Source organism: Anomaloglossus baeobatrachus, chromosome 5 (assembly GCF_048569485.1).
Source record: "Anomaloglossus baeobatrachus isolate aAnoBae1 chromosome 5, aAnoBae1.hap1, whole genome shotgun sequence".
Taxonomy (NCBI): Eukaryota; Metazoa; Chordata; class Amphibia; order Anura; family Aromobatidae; genus Anomaloglossus; species Anomaloglossus baeobatrachus.
The window spans coordinates 566,569,554-566,588,709 of NC_134357.1; the positions used below are offsets into that span (position 1 = coordinate 566,569,554).

The 19,156-nt window shown below is 44.1% G+C and overlaps 1 protein-coding gene across 1 annotated transcript in view; it reads right to left on the reverse strand.

Moving 5' to 3' along the window:
* Positions 1–362: 362 nt before the first annotated feature.
* Positions 363–19,156, reverse strand: part of LOC142313041 (gastrula zinc finger protein XlCGF66.1-like) — a 236,184-nt gene continuing 217,390 nt past the window's right edge. The window contains exons 2-7 of the mRNA XM_075352026.1: positions 9,095–9,244; positions 8,786–8,965; positions 8,581–8,704; positions 8,400–8,497; positions 8,112–8,202; positions 363–2,709 (exon numbers count right to left, since the gene is read on the reverse strand). Coding sequence (XP_075208141.1) covers positions 1,955–2,709; positions 8,112–8,202; positions 8,400–8,497; positions 8,581–8,704; positions 8,786–8,965; positions 9,095–9,172 — 1,326 coding nt within the window. The 5' untranslated portion in view covers positions 9,173–9,244 and the 3' untranslated portion in view covers positions 363–1,954. The remainder of the gene's footprint in view (positions 2,710–8,111; positions 8,203–8,399; positions 8,498–8,580; positions 8,705–8,785; positions 8,966–9,094; positions 9,245–19,156) is intronic.

Consider the following 19,156-nt stretch of genomic DNA (forward strand, 5'->3'; position numbering starts at 1 on the left):
GGACCTGGAAAGAGACGGACCTGGAAAGAGACGGACCTGGAAAGAGACGGACCTGGAAAGAGACGGACCTGGAAAGAGACGGACCTGGAAAGAGACGGACCTGGAAAGAGACGGACCTGGAAAGAGACGGACCTGGAAAGAGACGGACCTGGAAAGAGACGGACCTGGAAAGAGACGGACCTGGAAAGAGACGGACCTGGAAAGAGACGGACCTGGAAAGAGACGGACCTGGAAAGAGACAGACCTGGAAAGAGACAGACCTGGAAAGAGACGGACCTGGAAAGAGACGGACCTGGAAAGAGACGGACCTGGAAAGAGACGGACCTGGAAAGAGACGGACCTGGAAAGAGACGGACCTGGAAAGAGACGGACCTGGAAAGAGACGGACCTGGAAAGAGACGGACCTGGAAAGAGACGGACCTGGAAAGAGACGGACCTGGAAAGAGACGGACCTGGAAAGAGACAGACACACACACACAGAGATAGACATAGAGATAGAGAGAGACAGACAGAGATGGAGACAGATAGACTGATACAAATACAGACAGAGATAGAAATAGTCAGACACAGACATAGGCACAGACAGACAAGGACAGAGACAGACAGAGAGACAGACAGCGACACACAGACAGAGACTGGGAGAGAGACCGAGAGACAGTTACTATCCCTGGCAACGCCCGGGTACTACAGCTAGTATATATATATAAATAAGCAGTAGATATATATATATATATATATCTACACAGTATACTCATCCTACATAAAAGGAACGGGTAAATATTATTCCAATATCAACTGATATACCATCAAATAGCAACTAGTGCTTAAATTGATTTATAAAGATAATGCTTACCTCTATAGCATGAATTTTACAGCCTAATTCACAAAAGGTAAGTCCTAAATGATTATAGTACAAGAATGGAATGCTGTGACTAAAGTTTTTTTTTAATATATTATACATATACACCCCCTCACGGCTACAAGCACAAAACCCGGCACCATGTCTATCACCCCGATCCACGTTTCGCAACTAGCTTCTTACGGGGCATGTCTCAAGTAGAGGGGCTGTTGCCTAATTATACAGCTACGCGAACTATGGGAATGGAGAATATTGTGTATAGCAACACCAATAAGATAAAGTTATACATCCACCAATGAGTGTGCACGATGTCAGCTATCAATGCATACTCTCCAATAGGGTGGCGTGACATCAAACCGAAATCAACCCACAATAGTGAGCGTGTGATGTAAATGGCAATGACGGCGCATCCAGTCTTAGCTCCACCCCATATGTAAATATGTAAATTTGAACCTCTCCATAGCATGGCATGGAACGCTTGCGTAATACACGTGGTCACGTGATATTTCTCGAGAGGGGCTTGGCCTAAAGCGTATGCGCACAAGCAATCATGGCGTGGAGGATTAAGTATTTATATAGATTTAATCTTTCCTACGTAAGTTGAAAGATGATTACACAACCACTGATTTGGACCGTGGTTAATGGGTATATTAAATATAATGTGGCCGCTTAATAAACAACCAATTGGAATAATAATTTGAATATGTATAGACCAATACAGAAATGACTAAATAGATAAAATATGTCTTAAAATATTTACAAAACATTGATTTATCAATTGGCAAGAACTATATATTCTAGCGCATTAATTAGGACACCTTTAATAAATTATCATTTTTACCATGTATGGCAATATTATATTTCTATATATAGTATAAGCGATTAAAATGTTTGCAGTTTCAAGTTCACCAAGAAGACTGAAAAATATAGCAGGGCTTTCCCCATTATCATTGGTAGAAGAGAGAGTTTTGTTGGACAATTATTTTAAGGTGCAGTTATATTGTATGCATAATGGTAACATTTTTTATATACATAGCTAAATATAGAAGTATTATTACATTTGTTAATCGATACAGGATTTGTATAGATAAATAACTACTCCCCTGTGTGAGACACCTGATGTTTATCAAGATGTGATTTGTACATAAAACATTTCCCACATAGGGAACATGAATATGGTTTCTCCCCTGTGTGAGCTTTCTGATGTCTGAAAAAATTTGACCTTTCTCTAAAACATTTCCCACACTCTGAACAAGAAAATGGTTTCTCCCCTGTGTGAATTCTATGATGTCGAACAAGATGTGATTTTCCTATAAAACATTTCCCACATTCTGGACAGGAAAATGGCTTTTCCCCTGCGTGATTTCTCTCATGAATGATAAGATTTGATTTCTCTGTAAAACATTTCCCACATTCAGAACAGGAGTATCGCTTCTCCCCAGTGTGAGTTCTCTGATGTGTGATAAGATTTGATTTCTGCTTAAAACATTTCCCACAGTCAGGACATGAATATGGTTTCTCTTCTGTGTGACTTCTCTCATGTCTAACAAGACTGGATTTTTGGTTAAAACACGCTCCACATACTGAGCATGAGAATCGCTTTTCCCCAATGTCAGTTCTTTGATATTTAACATCACTTCTGTTATTTTTATTTTGCTGAACAGTCTGTGATAAATTAGAAGATAGGACATGTTGAAAAGTGTCAGATGATAGCTCTTTTCTATGAAAAGCTGCTGATGATGTATCTGAGATAATGTCATATTCTTTGTAAGCATCTGCTGTGATACCACGATCATCTGCATTAAAATCTGAAAATAACAGATATTCCCCTGACCTCCTGGTATAGTGGTCTGCCAAGAGAAAAAAAACAAAAACAATAACTTTCTATATAAATCATAGTAAAATTCAATTGTCAACTAAGAAAAACAGTGGGGACCACAGTACACTGTGAAGCAGGTAATAATAGATAATGATGTGAGGCCACCAGGTTGTGCTCTAAGTTTTTCACGGCTTTGTTGAAGCCAACTTCTTCATAAGTTCATGTTCACATCACCAATCTTTTGTAGTAAAATGTTCAATGGAGAATACTAAACAGACCTATAAGTGGGTGCTAGCACAGAGCTGCGTGTGCTAATCCAGTCTTGCCGAAAGTGAAAGACTGGATTACCACATACACAAAAATGGAGGAGAAGAACTTTATTCTCCGTACGTAATCAAAGCTGTCAATGTATGACGACAAAGAAAAAAAAAAAGTTATTTCTGCGCTGCTGTTGAAGACTCCAGGATGGAAGAGTCCAGGAAACACGAATAGGTCAAATGCGGAATCTAAGGATGAAGCTGGATAGTTTAAAAACACATAGAATAAATTGTATTTGATCTATGTTTCCTCAACGCATATATCCTGAAGACTTGTCCCTTCCTTTATTGCATGTACCAAGTGTCCACACGTGGATCTTTAGCAGCTACATCTCCTTCACTCATGTCTATGACTAAGAACCATCAAAGGTTTGAAACGCGTAAGATGCAAGTACTTAGCATTGGATGATTTTATCATGCCATCATATTAATGTGAACGAATAAAGCATGTTTTTATTAAGATCAGGATGTGAAGCTGGATCCTTCAACCACCGAACCTTTCTGCTTTCTAGATACAGTCTACCTCCATGCTCTGCCAGTAATTGAAAGTACAGGTGTCATCTGAAAATCTTCCTCTTTTTCTTATCCCCTTCACTTATGTATTGTCATGGCTCACTATAGCAAGTGAACGTAATCTTTCTTTATCCATACCACTGTTCATCGGATGAGACCTTATTTGCACCTTTACCCCCCAGTTTGTCCTCCATACATAATCTACGACAGTGGAACTCAAAGCTCATGCGCTGGGGAATATGCTGCTTCCTGTGCACCATGTCAGCCAGGGCTTGGCTGAAGACCCTAGATCTTGTCATGATGGTGACCCTATGAAAACCTGTAGCTTGCATTCATAAGACACCATGATTTTTACTGTACAGTGAAATACCGTGCTATAGCGCTCAATTTCATGATCAAGCTAACATTAAAGTTAAACAAAAGCTGTTAAAAAAAAATCTAAATGTTTGAATCACCCTCCTTTTCCATTAACTAACCAGTAATTTACTCATCTTTAGCAGACAGACATCCCATCAGAAAAAGGTTAGACAACAAGGGAAGGAATTTGGGAGGGTGCTGTCATGGTCTTTGGAAAATCAAATTACCGGTTATTGTAAGCAACATTTAACCCATTGCCAAAGACAGATTCATGAGAGTTTTAAGAGGAAATTTCTCTAGGATGGGACCATATGTAAAACTTTACCGACAAAAGGGAAGATGAGAGGAAGAGGACAGGTCAAGCCAATATTGTCTGAAAAAGGTTAAAGGAGTGGATCAATTTGTGGCTTGACAGATTGAGTGGGCCTTACTGATCTAATATTCCTAGTTTAAGGAACACTTGCTAACTAATCTACTTTTATTTGGACCTCCAAACTGAACCATCTATACAAAAATGCAAGCAGCAATCATATCATTGCCATGGCTGGGGATAGAAGCTATACCGGCCATAAAGTACCATACAAAGAGAAGGGGAAAGGAATGCCCCATCGCTAGGGAAAGGGGAAAGTGGTGACTCCTGACAATAACCTGCAGCTCACCCTCACTGCCCTATACAGGTTCCGGACCTCTCGCCGAGCAGGAATACCTCACCCTAGGCAAACCCTGATCTGGGCCCTAAGTAAGGATGGCAGGTATGAGCGCTTATCAACACCACTACTGCTAAGGGAGCCAAAAGGAAACAATACAGGGGAAATATAAATGCTACTACCTGACCCCAGGTAGATAGGAAAAGTCAAACACTTATCTTAGGAGCAGCTACCACAGAAGTCTCTAGAACAGCAAGAGGAGATGACCGCTGCAAAGCACAGCCAGGAACAACTATCAACCGCACCCAAATCACCCCAGAGGGAGGTTTATAAAGGAAGTCAGAGGCTGGCAACTGAGGGGAAAAACTGATAGTTCCCCAGGGTCCTAAAGTCCGCTGCTGCAGAAATAGGGAACTGTAAGGTAACAACACGTGCTGCCAATCTCTGGATTTCCTAACAATCACTGCCCCTGGATTGTCAGCCACATGTGACGCCTCCATGACACATCCATGACAATAATGCTTCTAACGTTTTTCTAAGTTAGGCATAGGACTATTACAGATAGGGAAAGAACAATCTCTTGAGATTGATGGATTTTTGATAACACTTTATGAAGGAAGTCTGGGTCAAGCCTAATGATAATCCTGTCTTCCAGGACAACAGTATAGGGATTATTAATGGAAATAGCTGGTAACTGTCCTACTAGCTGAGGTAATAACCAGGAAAATGCATTTAAGCGTGAGAAACATGATGGAGATATCATCAATGGGCTTGTGTGGAGGTTGAGTAAAAGCATTCAAAACCAAGTTTAGATCCAAGGTGAAAATTTTAGACTAAATAATGGAAGGGCTCTGGCAATAATGTTAAAGAAGCTGACCACTCACTTGGCAATTTTTCATTTAAACAATGAACAGAGAGGCACGATCTGTTTTTTTTTTTTATAAATTACTAACATCTACTGACCGAGATGAGCGGACCTGTGGAAGTTCAGTTCGGCAAGTTCAACCGGCCTTTGGATAATGTTTGGTTTGGGACCCAGACTTGATCTGAATCCAAATGGAAGTCACTAATTGGGCAGTTCAGGTCTCCGCCCACATGCAGCCAGCTATAAACAGATCACTTCCATGGGTGGATAGGCGGGATTTTTCCTTGTTTTTCTGTTTAGTGCACATTACATCTGATCATGCTGTTAACCCAGTGAGAACCCATCAAACACTGCCAGCGTCTCGCACTGGGCAAAGCAGCAAGCGTACCTGAGCATGAGTGGTTGTCATACGTAAAGCAACCAAACTCTGAATCTGTACTTTTTATTTTATTTTGTTGTCTGTGTTCGGTACAAACACTGAACATTGGGTTCATTCATCTCTAATCCTGACAGAACAAAATCTAACATATAAATCGGAGATTTGAGCGGAATCTAATGGATTCATTTTAGTGTTTCTAAGGGGAAAATAAAGCCTTTCAGATTCGAAAGCTTTTTGCAATTTGACATGACAAACCACATGAGAGAAGTGGAGACACCTACTGGAAATGGCAGGTCAACTGGTGATTATCTAGAAAGACCAAATCTACTCAGAACTTGAATTCTTGACAAGTTTGCTGGTCCTTGCTCTTCTACGTTCGCATTGTAGACAAGGATGCGAATGTGTAATCTATTTCAGAACATTCCAATTCTTTCCAAAATCTCAGTAGCCTGTTACTTCCTTTGCCTATTTCAGATTATCATTGTTAGCATATCATTATGGACTTTTTAAAATGTCCAGCTCGTAGGATTGTGAACCAGTTCTCCAAAATAACTATCCAAAAGGTTGGAGCTGTACAAGCAACATGTATTCCATAACATGCTGCATGTGTGCATTGGTGTCACGCTAGTGATGGTGAGCTACCAAGCACACGGCAAAAGGGAAGAAAACCCTGTGTCTAGGGAAGGGGGAGATGGTGACCCCTGACCAAACCTACTGCTGGTCCCTGGGGTCCCTCACCACCGTACATAAGTTCCGCACCTATGGGGCGAGCCGTATACCTGACCCTAGGTATCCCTAAATAGGGAGCAGATGGGATGAGCTCTTCTTTAACCCCAGTAAACAACTACAGAAGACACAAGGGGGACACATGGGGGATAGATGCATGAACTACTTATCTACAGAGGACTCAGGTAATTCAGCAGAATTTTCAGCAACGATATCACAGAGGAGTACAAGCCACCTGCTTGCAATCAAAGCTTAAAGGAACTGAAAAATATCACAGGCACCAGACCCAGGAAGCAAAGGGTATTTAGGCACCACGATAATGCTGATGATCAGCAGCTGGGTGGAAGGCGAGTTCCTGTTGGATTCATCTCTCTCCCTTTTGGATCCAGCATCAGCTCACCTTCCATACAGCTGCTGATCATCAGCATTATCTTGGTGCTTAAATACCCCTTCCTTCCTGGGACTGGTGTGCCCTATACCAATGAATACTGACAGCAGGCACAATGGAAAATCAGGAAGCATTTTACGCAACCAAACGCTGTGACCTTCTATGGCCAGAAACCACATGACTGGCTGTTACCAGTGACACACCTGTGACACTTGGGCCCTGAAACCTACCGAGACAGCAATGTGACATCTCAAAAAATCCAAAACAGTTACATTTTGAGGTATCGGGTGGAAATTCCTACCATAGACTTCATTGTAAAGGGTGCTTTACATGCTCCGACATCGCTAGCGATAGCTAGCAATGTCGTGCTCGATAGCACCCGCCCCCGTCGCTCGTGCGACATTTGGTGATCGCTGCCGTAGCGAACATTATCGCTATGGCAGCGTCACACGCACATACCTTTACAGCGACGTCGCTGTAACCGCCAAACAATCCCTCCTTTAAGGGGGAGGTGCGTTCGGCATCATAGCGACGTCACTGTGGCGTCACTAAGCGGCCGGCCAATAGCAGAGGAGGGGCGGAGATGAGCGGCCAGAACATGCCGCCCACCTCCTTCCTTCCTCATTACCGGTGGATGCAGGTAAGGAGATGTTCGCCGTTCCTGCGGTGTCACACATAGCGATGTATGATGCCACAGGAACAACGAACAACATCGTACCTGCAGCAGCAACGATATTATGAAAAGGAGCGACGTGTCAACGATCTTCGATTTTTACGCTTTTGCGATCGTTGATCGCCATTCCTTGGTGTCACACGCTGCGATGTCAGTGACGCACATCCAGCGCCGTTAGCAACAACGTGACCTCGGCGATACATTGCTAGCGATGTCGCAGCGTGTAAAGCACCGTTATGTCTCCCGTAACTGCATTTCACCTGTGATTTGGCTACTGTCTTAAAGCCAAATTGCAGCTGAAATGGTCAAGAAAGAGGTAGTAGAAAACGAATGGCTAAAAAGTTTTTTGCTCTATAGAGGCATGACACATGTCGTCGTATAGCCTCAGACTTTTGTGCATCTTTAGTCTGAATGGTTTTCAGCTACATAATGCCTCGGAGGTTTTGCCAATCAATGTAGTGAGCTTCAAGATGCTCCTTTCAACATCTTTGCAGATTCATGCAATCTAAAGCACAACACATAATTGTAGCAAGCAATGACTAAATAGACTGTAGAGGTGACTACTCACCTGGGAGGTTATCTGTAGGAATCTCCTCTTTACTCTGCTCATCACCACTCACATATGTCTCTGTAGTATTAATATGGGGCAGATCTTCACCCTAAAACAAATATTGTAAAAGTCACAGACAGATGGAGAAGTCCCATCTATGATCAGCTCTAATCCTGCCATCTCCACTGCTCTCATTACACAAGTATAACACATATAATACTGGAGGATAAAACAAGACTGAGCACAAGACCTTCACAGCCGTCTACACATCATAGGGAGATTTCATGGCACCTTCTCTCCATCTACCTGATGATCCTGAGGAACATCGGGATCTTCTTGTTTACAGTCCTGTGGGAGAAGAGGACGGGGACATCTCTCTGGTGTTGTCCTCTTACTGGATAGAACTGGAGGAGACACATACAGGGACTGAATTCATTCCTTACATACAGATAATTATAGGCCGTGTGTATTTAGTCCTGTCTATTACCTGGTGATGTGAGGGGCTGGGGAACCTCCATCATGACGTCCTTGTACAGATCTTTGTGTCCTTCTAAATACTCCCACTCCTCCATGGAGAAATAGACGGTGACGTCCTGACACCTCATAGGAACCTGACACATACAATGATACCGTCACCCCCGATCCCTTCATAGCGTTACTGTATAATGTCCCAGCATTCCCAGCAGTGTCACCTCTCCAGTCAGCAGCTCAATCATCTTGTAGGTGAGTTCTAGGATCTTCTGGTCATCGATGTCCTCATGTATCGGGGGGTGAAGTGGAGGCCCCGTGATTGGGCTCAGGGGTCTTCCCCATCGCTCAGACACAGGGGCCTGACAGCGCTCACTAGAGGTCTTCTTCACTACTGTGTAATCCTGGTTATGGAGAGACACAGTAATAAATCTCACTACAGATATTGCCAGAGTCCTCACCTCTCCAGTTCTGTCCATCTGTTATTCCCATAGATAAGAATGATGTAATGTGACGTCATCAGAATCTCTCACCTCTCCAGTAAGCCGGAAGAGGATCTCTAGGGTGAGGTGTAATATCCTCTCCGCCATCTTGTCCCTGTCCATATCCATCCTTCACGGGGCAATCAGGAGAATTCTCTTATATAGAAGATCTCCACTGAGAGGATCCGATATTGTAGGGACCTGAATAGGAAGAAGATGACGATGTAATATCATGAAGAATTCTGTATAAGAAGTACAAATGATGTCACAAGCTTCATATGACAATAATCACATCATCTATATACTAACATCAATGCTGTAACCAATGTTGTAGTAGCGATGATGTTAAGATCTACTGAATGGAGCCATGGGGGCCTTAGAAGTGGAGATTAGTGGTCATTAGAATGGACACAACACTTGCCGATTGTCCACACAGCCTAGCAGGTATCAGGATACGACATAACCTGTCCTGATGTGGAACTGAGCAGAGCAGGTCTAGACCTTTCAAGAATTGACCATTCTAGTAACATGCCTGTTCCACCATACCCTTTTTTACCCATCCTACAAGTCTATATCATCCTATGGCACCATCTTGCCATTTTGTATGACACACCAGGGTGCAGAAGGTACAGTGTGGCCATGATACATGTTGTATGTTCATCCCTTATCCTACTTATATAACGGCATACAAGCATTTTCTTCCACCTTCCCTCAGAGCCTGCAGGCTGAATACACATTCTGTAAAGTATTTTTTTTCCATAAAGCTTATTCAAGTCTCAGTCATCAACAATAGAATTGGAATCACCATCTTCATTTTTGATATTTCTCAAGCTAGGAACGGTGAAAGGGAAGGGAAACCCTGTATCTAGGGAAGGGGGAGATGGTGACCCCTTACCAAGCCTACCGCTGGGCTCTGGCTTCCCTCACCATCCTAGATAGGTTTCGCACGTATGCGCCGAGCCGGATGCCTGAGCCTGGCTGACGTTGATGTAGTCCCTAGTTAGAGAGCAGATGGGATGAGCGCTTAGTCAACTCCACTAAGCACTAAATAATACACAGGGATAACAAAGAGGGTGGAAGTGGACAAACAACTTATCTCCAGATGACTCAGGCAGAGGTACTGCAAAAAACAAAGATTCTCCAGATGTATCCAAGCCGACTGCTTGCACTTAAGACATGTAAAGGGTATAAGAGCTATCATCAGCACAGAGTAATAAGAAGTGAAGGTATATAAAAACACCAAGAGAAGTGCTGATGAAAAGCAACTAAAAGGCTGAGGAACTCCATAGGGTCCTAAAGGGAAAGAGATGAAAACCAAGCAGAAATAATAGAAGGTAAGGGAGCAGTTTGCGCAGCCAAATGCTGTGACCAGCTATAGCCGGACACCACAGTACTGTCTGTCACCTGTGACACACTTGTGACAATAAATACAAATAAATACTTAGCGTGATAAAGCACGTACATCCGATTGAATACATGGAAAGCTAGACAGCTACCTCCCCATTATCATTAGTGTGTGATGAACTTCCGCACTAGAGATAGATGCATGTCCTAGTTATGGGAATTACATTTATTGGACATTTACAACATGTCCACTGCATACTCCATTACTGTTCCAGATAGTAGAACCCCTTTGAATGCAAACATGTTTTTACCTTAGAAGGCTAAGGTAAGAGCAAGTTAAGAAAGTGATCAGTTTATGGTCAGTAGTGTCCTATAACCAGGAAAGATGTTTGGTGGAGAGGTTTCACCTATGAACATACTGTAAATGCTGATTTCGTGGGGAGGTCGATTGGTAGTGATGAGTGTATGATGAAAGACTCTGCTTGTGTCAGATTGTACTTAAGAGCTTACCACTTATTGTTCCTTGATATAACTGTTCAGATAACTCCAATCTCAGCTGTTAAAGGGAACCTGTCACCACTTTTTTGGCGTATAAGCTGCGGCCACCACCACCGGGCTCTTATATATAATATATTATATATATAATATATACAGTTAGGTCCAGAAATATTTGGACAGTGACACAATTTTCGCGAGTTGGGCTCTGCATGCCACCACATTGGATTTGAAATGAAACCTCTACAACAGAATTCAAGTGCAGATTGTAATGTTTAATTTGAAGGTTTGAACAAAAATATCTGATAGAAATTGTAGGAATTGTACACATTTCTTTACAGACACTCCACATTTTAGGAGGTCAAAAGTAATTGGACAAATAAACCAAACCCAAACAAAATATTTTTATTTTCAATATTTTGTTGCGAATCCTTTGGAGGCAATCACTGCCTTAAGTCTGGAACCCATGGACATCACCAAACGCTGGGTTTCCTCCTTCTTAATGCTTTGCCAGGCCTTTACAGCCGCAGCCTTCAGGTCTTGCTTGTTTGTGGGTCTTTCCGTCTTAAGTCTGGATTTGAGCAAGTGAAATGCATGCTCAATTGGGTTAAGATCTGGTGATTGACTTGGCCATTGCAGAATGTTCCACTTTTTTGCACTCATGAACTCCTGGGTAGCTTTGGCTGTATGCTTGGGGTCATTGTCCATCTGTACTATGAAGCGCCGTCCGATCAACTTTGCGGCATTTGGCTGAATCTGGGCTGAAAGTATATCCCGGTACACTTCAGAATTCATCCGGCTACTCTTGTCTGCTGTTATGTCATCAATAAACACAAGTGACCCAGTGCCATTGAAAGCCATGCATGCCCATGCCATCACGTTGCCTCCACCATGTTTTACAGAGGATGTGGTGTGCCTTGGATCATGTGCCGTTCCCTTTTTTCTCCAAACTTTTTTCTTCCCATCATTCTGGTACAGGTTGATCTTTGTCTCATCTGTCCATAGAATACTTTTCCAGAACTGAGCTGGCTTCATGAGGTGTTTTTCAGCAAATTTAACTCTGGCCTGTCTATTTTTGGAATTGATGAATGGTTTGCATCTAGATGTGAACCCTTTGTATTTACTTTCATGAAGTCTTCTCTTTACTGTTGACTTAGAGACACTACTACCTACTTCACTGAGAGTGTTCTGGACTTCAGTTGATGTTGTGAACGGGTTCTTCTTCACCAAAGAAAGTATGCGGCGATCATCCACCACTGTTGTCATCCGTGGACGCCCAGGCCTTTTTGAGTTCCCAAGCTCACCAGTCAATTCCTTTTTTCACAGAATGTACCCGACTGTTGATTTTGCTACTCCAAGCATGTCTGCTATCTCTCTGATGGATTTTTTCTTCTTTTTCAGCCTCAGGATGTTCTGCTTCACCTCAATTGAGAGTTCCTTAGACCGCATGTTGTCTGGTCACAGCAACAGCTTCCAAATGCAAAACCACACACCTGTAATCAACCCCAGACCTTTTAACTACTTCATTGATTACAGGTTAACGAGGGAGATGCCTTGAGAGTTAATTGCAGCCCTTAGAGTCCCTTGTCCAATTACTTTTGGTCCCTTGAAAAAGAGGAGGCTATGCATTACAGAGCTATGATTCCTAAACCCTTTCTCCGATTTGGATGTGAAAACTCTCATATTGCAGCTGGGAGTGTGCACTTTCAGCCCATATTATATATATATAATTGTATTTCTAAACATGTTTTTGTAAACAGCTAAAATAACAAAACTTGTGTCACTGTCCAAATATTTCTGGACCTAACTGTATAATATAATATAATATAATATAATATAATACTTACCTCGAAAAGCCGTTCGAGGGTGCATACTGTTGTTCGAGATGTGCGCAAGTTGCACGTTTGGAAGCCCAGATACTGGATCTAAATGAGCAGCTGGCAACTCTGAGATGCAATAGCAATATGGAAAGGAGTCTGCTGCTCACTGAGCAGCAGCTTGCTGGGTCAGATGTGGGGATCGTAGTAGGGAGCGGCAGGACTGTGAGGTAGGTAGCTGGGTGACAGTTAGAAAGGGGGGTAAAGGGAAAAGTGCTAGGAAGGCTAGTCCTGAACTGACACACCCCAATAGGTTTGCAAACTTGGCAGATGAGGGGGATGTCATTACAGGGGTAGCATTGCTGCAGCAAGGCATGACCTCTGAATGCCAGAGGAGTATCTGCTCCAGTAAGGGGGGGGGAATAGGAGTGCAGGGCAGGCAAGACAGGTACTGGTAGTGAGGGACTCAATTATTAGGGGGACAGATAGGGCAATCTGTCACAAAGACAGGGATCGCCGAACAGTGTGTTGTCTTCCTGGCGCTCGAGTTCGGCACATTGCTGATCGGGTTGACAGATTACTGGGAGGGGCTGGGGAGGACCCAGCGGTCATTGTACACATTGGCACAAATGACAAAGTTAGAGGTAGGTGGAAGGTCCTTAAAGATGATTTCAGGGAATTAGGTTGTAAGCTTAAAGCATGGACCTCAAAGGTGTTATTTTCGGAAATACTACCTGTGCCACGAGCTACACCAGAGAGGCAAAGAGAGATCAGGGAGGTTAACAGGTGGCTCAGGAATTGGTGTAGGAAAGAGGGTTTTGGGTTCCTGGAGAATTGGGCCGACTTTTCAGTTGGCTACAGATTCTATGCTAGGGATGGGCTGCATCTTAATGGGGAGGGTGCAGCTCTGCTGGGGCAGAAAATGGCTAGAAGGTTGGAGGAGTGTTTAAACTAGGAATGGGGGGCGAGGGTATTCACTTTATAGAAGGGGAATGTAGTGCAGATAGTGACCAGGGCACAAGTAATGAAATTGGAGGTGGTACGGGGGGAAGGGTTAGGACAGTCAATACAGTAAGCAGGAATATAGGTACAGAGTCATACGTAACGTGCATGTACACTAATGCCCGAAGCCTCACAAATAAGGTGGAGGAATTAGAATTAATATTGTTGGAAGAAAATTATGATATAGTGGGGATATCAGAGACATGGCTGGATGAGAGCTATGACTGGGCTGTTAATTTACAGGGTTATAGCCTATTCAGGAATGACCGTACAAATAAGCGAGGGGGAGGTGTGTGTCTATATGTAAAATCATCCTTAAAACCCATCCTGCGTGACAACATATGTGAGGGTACTGAGAATGTAGAGTCCCTATGGGTGGAGATAAGGGGGGGGAGAATGAATAATAAAATACTGATAGGAGTGTGTTATAAGACGCCGAATATTATGGAAGAGGTAGAGAATCTCCTCATAAAGCAAATTGATAAAGCAGCGAGTCTCGGAGAGGTAATTATTATGGGGGACTTTAACTATCCTGATATAAATTGGGGAACAGAAACTTGCAGTTCCAGCAAAGGAAATAGATTTTTGATAACAATGAAAGATAATTACCTTTCACAAATGGTATAGGACCCCACAAGAGGGGGAGCACTACTAGACCTTGTACTAACCAATAGGCCAGACCGCATATCAAATATACAAGTTGGGGGTTACTTGGGGAATAGTGATCACAAAATAATAAGTTTTCATGTATTCTTTAGTAAGATGTATAGTAGAGGGGCTACAAGGACACTAAACTTCAGGAAAGCAAATTTTAAACGGTTGAGAGATGATCTTAGTGCAATAAACTGGGATGATGTACTAAGTAATAAAAGTACACAAAGCAAATGGGAGACTTTTATGAGCATCCTGAATAGGGCTTGTGCAGAAAATATACCCTATGGGAACAAACATGCTAGAAATAGGAGGAAACCCCTATGGCTAAATAGGGCTGTAAGGGAAGCAATAAAAGAAAAACAGAAAGCCTTAAAAGAATTAAAGAGGGTAGGTAGTGATGAGGCATTATATAATTATAGAAAATTAAATAAAATATGTAAAAAGCAAATTAAGTTAGCTAAGTTTGAGACAGAGAGACTCATTGCGAGAGAAAGTAAAAATAATCCTAAAATATTCTTTAACTACATAAACAGTAAAAAACTGAAAAGCGATAGTGTTGGCCCCCTTAAAAATAGTCTTGGTGAAATGGTGGAAGGGGATGAGGGTAAAGCCAACCTACTGAATGACTTTTTTTCTACGGTTTTTTTACAAGAAAATGCCATGGCAGATGACATGACCAGTGATACCATAAATTCACCCTTGAATATTACCTGCTTAACCCAGCAGGAAGTACGCCGCCGCCTCGAAATCATTAAGGTTGACAAATCTCCGGGCCCGGATGGCATACACCCCAGAGTACTACAGGAATTGAGTTCTGTGATAGATAGACCATTATTTTTAATCTTCTCAGATTCCTTAATAACAGGGTCGGTACCGCAGGACTGGCGCATAGCAAATGTGGTGCCAATATTCAAAAAGGGGACAAAAACTGAGCCGGGAAATTATAGGCCGGTAAGTTTAACCTCTACGGTTGGTAAAATCCTTGAGGGGTTCTTGAGAGATGCTATACTGGAGTATCTCAAGAAAAATAACCTTATGACAGAGTATCAACATGGGTTTATGAGGGATTGATCCTGTCAAACTAATTTGATCAGCTTCTATGAAGAGGTAAGTTCAAGCCTGGACCAGGGAAATGCAGTGGATGTTGTGTATATGGACTTTTCAAAAGCTTTTGATACGGTGCCACACAAAAGGTTGGTACATAAAATGAGAATAATGGGGACAAGGGAAAATATGTGTAACTGGGTTAAAAACTGGCTCAGTGATAGGAAACAAAGGGTGGTTATTAATGGTACGTACTCGGACTGGGTCTCAGTTCATAGTGGGGTACCACAGGGGTCAGTATTGGGCCCGCTTCTTTTCAACATATTTATAAATGACCTTGTTGGGGGCATGCGGCGTAGAATTTCAATATTTGCAGATGATACTAAACTCTGCAGGGTAATCAATACAGAGGAGGATAATTTTATATTACAGGGAGATTTATGTAAATTGGAGGATTGGGCTGAGAAGTGGCAATTGAAGTTTAATGTAGATAAATGTAAGGTCATGCACTTGGGTAGAGGAAATAACATTTATGATTATGTACTTAATTGTAGAACACTGGGTAAAACAGACACAGAAAAAGACTTGGGTGTATGGGTGGATGGTAAACTTCACTTTAGTGGACAGTGTCAGGCAGCTGCTGCCAGGGCTAATAAAATAATGGGATGTATTAAAAGAGGTATAAGTGTTCATGAAAAAAATATAGTTCTACCTCTGTACAAGTCACTAGTGCGACCGCACTTAGAATACTGTGTACAATTCTGGTCACCGATATATAAGAAGGACATAGCTGAACTGGAGAGGGTGCAGAGAAGAGCCACCAAGATTAGAGGAATGGGTGGGCTGCAATACCAAGATAGGTTATTAAACTTGGGGTTATTTAGTTTGGAAAAACGAAGGCTTAGGGGGGATCTAATCACAATGTATAAATATATGAGGGGACAGTACAGAGACCTTTCCAAAGATCTTTTTACACCTAGGCCTGCGACTGGAACACGGGGGCATCCGCTACGTCTTGAGGAAAGAAGGTTTAATCATAATCACAGACGAGGATTCTTTACTGTACGAGCAGTGAGACTATGGAACTCTCTGCCACATGATGTTGTAATGAGTGATTCACTACTAACATTTAGGCAGAGCCTGGACGCCTTTCTTGAAAAATTTAATATTACCAGTTATGTATATTAGATTTTATGACAGGGTATTGATCCAGGGAACTAGTCTGATTGCCGGATGTGGAGTCAGGAAGGAAATTTTTTCCCCATTGGAACTTGTTTGCCACATTGGTTTTTTTTTGCCTTCCTCTGGATCAACATGTTAGGCTACGGGTTGAACTAGATCAGGGGTCTCAAACACGCGGCCCGCGGGCCGCATGCGGCCCTTCAGGTGGCTTCTTGCGGCCCGCAGGCCCGTGGACCTGGTAAAGATGGCGACCGGTGCAGGGGCCGCAGCTGCCAGTTATTTATTTCAGCCTACAGTTTTGTCTTTGCCGCGCACAGTGAAGTTCTCACTGCAGAACGCAATAACAGCCGCCTGCCAATCAGAGGCAAGCACCTGCTGCATATGACCTCAGATGATTGCCTGTGATTAGCCAGTGGCTGTTGTGCAGTGAGAACTGCTTTGCACGCGCCGGCCGAAAGTTCAGCGATGACAGCAGCTGTGATCATTACCGGGTCCACGTGCCTGCGTGCTGCTGACAGCAGGTGAGAAGAATGTTTTCGTGTGTGTGTGTGGAGTTCTGTGTTGCTGGCTGAGGCTGCAGTGTGTGTGTGGCATGCCGTGTGTGTGTGGTTCTGTTGCTGGCTGAGGCTGCAGTGTCTGTGTGTGTGTGTGTGTGTGTGTGTGTGTGTGTGGTAGCTGAGGCTTCACCGAGTCCACGTGCCTGCATGCCGCTGACAGCAGGTGAGAAGAATGTTTTCGTGTGTGGTGTGTGTGTTTCTGTTGCTGGCTGAGGCTGCACAGGGTGTGTGTGTGTGTGTGTGTGTGTGTGTGTGTGTGTTAGCTGAGGCTGCACAGGGTGGGGTGTGTGTGTGTGTGTGTGTGTGTGTGTGTGTGTGAGCTGAGGCTGCACAGGGTGTGTGTGTGTGTGTGTTAGCTAAGGCTGCACAGGGTGGTGGTGTGAGCTGAGGCTGCACAGGGTGGTGGTGTGAGCTGAGGCTGCACAGGGTGGGGGTGGTGGTGTGAGCGGAGGCTGCACAGGGTGGTGGTGTGAGCTGAGGCTGCACAGGGTGGAGGTGGTGGTGTGAGCTGAGGCTGCACAGGGTGGGGGTGGTGGTGTGAGCTGAGGCTGCACAGGGTGGGGGTGGTGGTGTGAGCTGAGGCTGCACAGGGTGGGGGTGGTGGTGTGAGCTGAGGTTGCACAGGGTGGGGGTGGTGGTTTGAGCTGAGGCTGCAAAGGGTGGGGGTGGTGGTGTGAGCTGAGGCTGCACAGGGTGGGGGTGGTGTTGTGAGCTGAGGCTGCACAGGGTGGGGGTGGTGGTGTGAGCTGAGGCTGCACAGGGTGGGGGTGGTGGTGTGTGTGTGTGTGCTGAGGCTGCACAGGGTGGGGGGGGGGGTGTGAGCTGAGGCTGCACAGGGTGGGGGTGGTGGTGTGTGTGTGTGTGTGTGCTGAGGCTGCACAGGGTGGGGGGGTGTGAGCTGAGGCTGCACAGGGTGGTGTGTGTGTGTGTGTGTGTGTGTGTGTGTGTGTGTGTGTTAGCTGAGGCTGGGGCACATTGCTACAAGGGGACAAGGATGCGCACATTTTTACAGAATGGGAAACAAGATGGGGCACATTACTACAAGATGTTGGCCAAAATTACTATGCGGTGGTTATTGTAAAACTGTATTACTTACAAAAAGGGGAAAAAATGTAAAAAAAAGTGTGTATGTATGTAGAGATATATATATTACACATTTGTTATAATGGACAAATGAAAAATGTTCAAAAGCAGTGATTCAAGGGTGTATAGAAAGAAAAAATGGTACCACTACCAATGTCACTTTGTCCTGAAAGGAATGCGGCCCCTCAAATTATTTTTTTCCGGTGTGCGGCCCATACACCCAGCCGAGTTTGAGACCCCTGAACTAGATGGACTTAGGCGGGCTTTGCACGTTGCAACATCGGTAACAATGTGTTACCGATGCTGCAGCGATAGTCCCGCCCCCGTCGCACGTGCAATATCTAGTGAAAGCTGCCGTAGCGATTATTATCGCTACGGCAGTTTCACACGCACATACCTGCCGTGCGACGTCCCTCTGGCCGGCGACCCGCCTCCTTCCTAATGGGGCGGGTCGTGCGGCGTCACAGCGACGTCACACGGCAGGCGGCCAATTGAAGTGGAGGGGCGGAGATGAGCAGGATGTAAACATCCTGCCCACCTCCGTCCTTCTCATTGCAGTCGGCGGCAGGTAAGGTGAAGTTCCTCGCTCCTGCGGCTTCATACACAGCGATGTGCGCTGCCGCAGGAGCGAGGAACAACATCGCACCTGTCGCTGCACCGGCATTATGGAAATGTCGGAGGCTGCAGCGATGATACGATAACGACGCTTTTGCGCTCGTTCATCGTATCAAGGATTTACACGTTGCGATATCGACTGCGACGCCGGATGTGCGTCACTTTCGATTTGACCCCACCGACATCGCACGTGCAATATCGCAACGTGCAAAGCCGCCCTTAGAGTCTCCCTTCAACCGTAAAAACTATGATACTATGATACCTAATGGTCGCGAGGTTGTCTATATGGGCGTCTCCGTTCTCCGGTGCTGGCTCCGCCT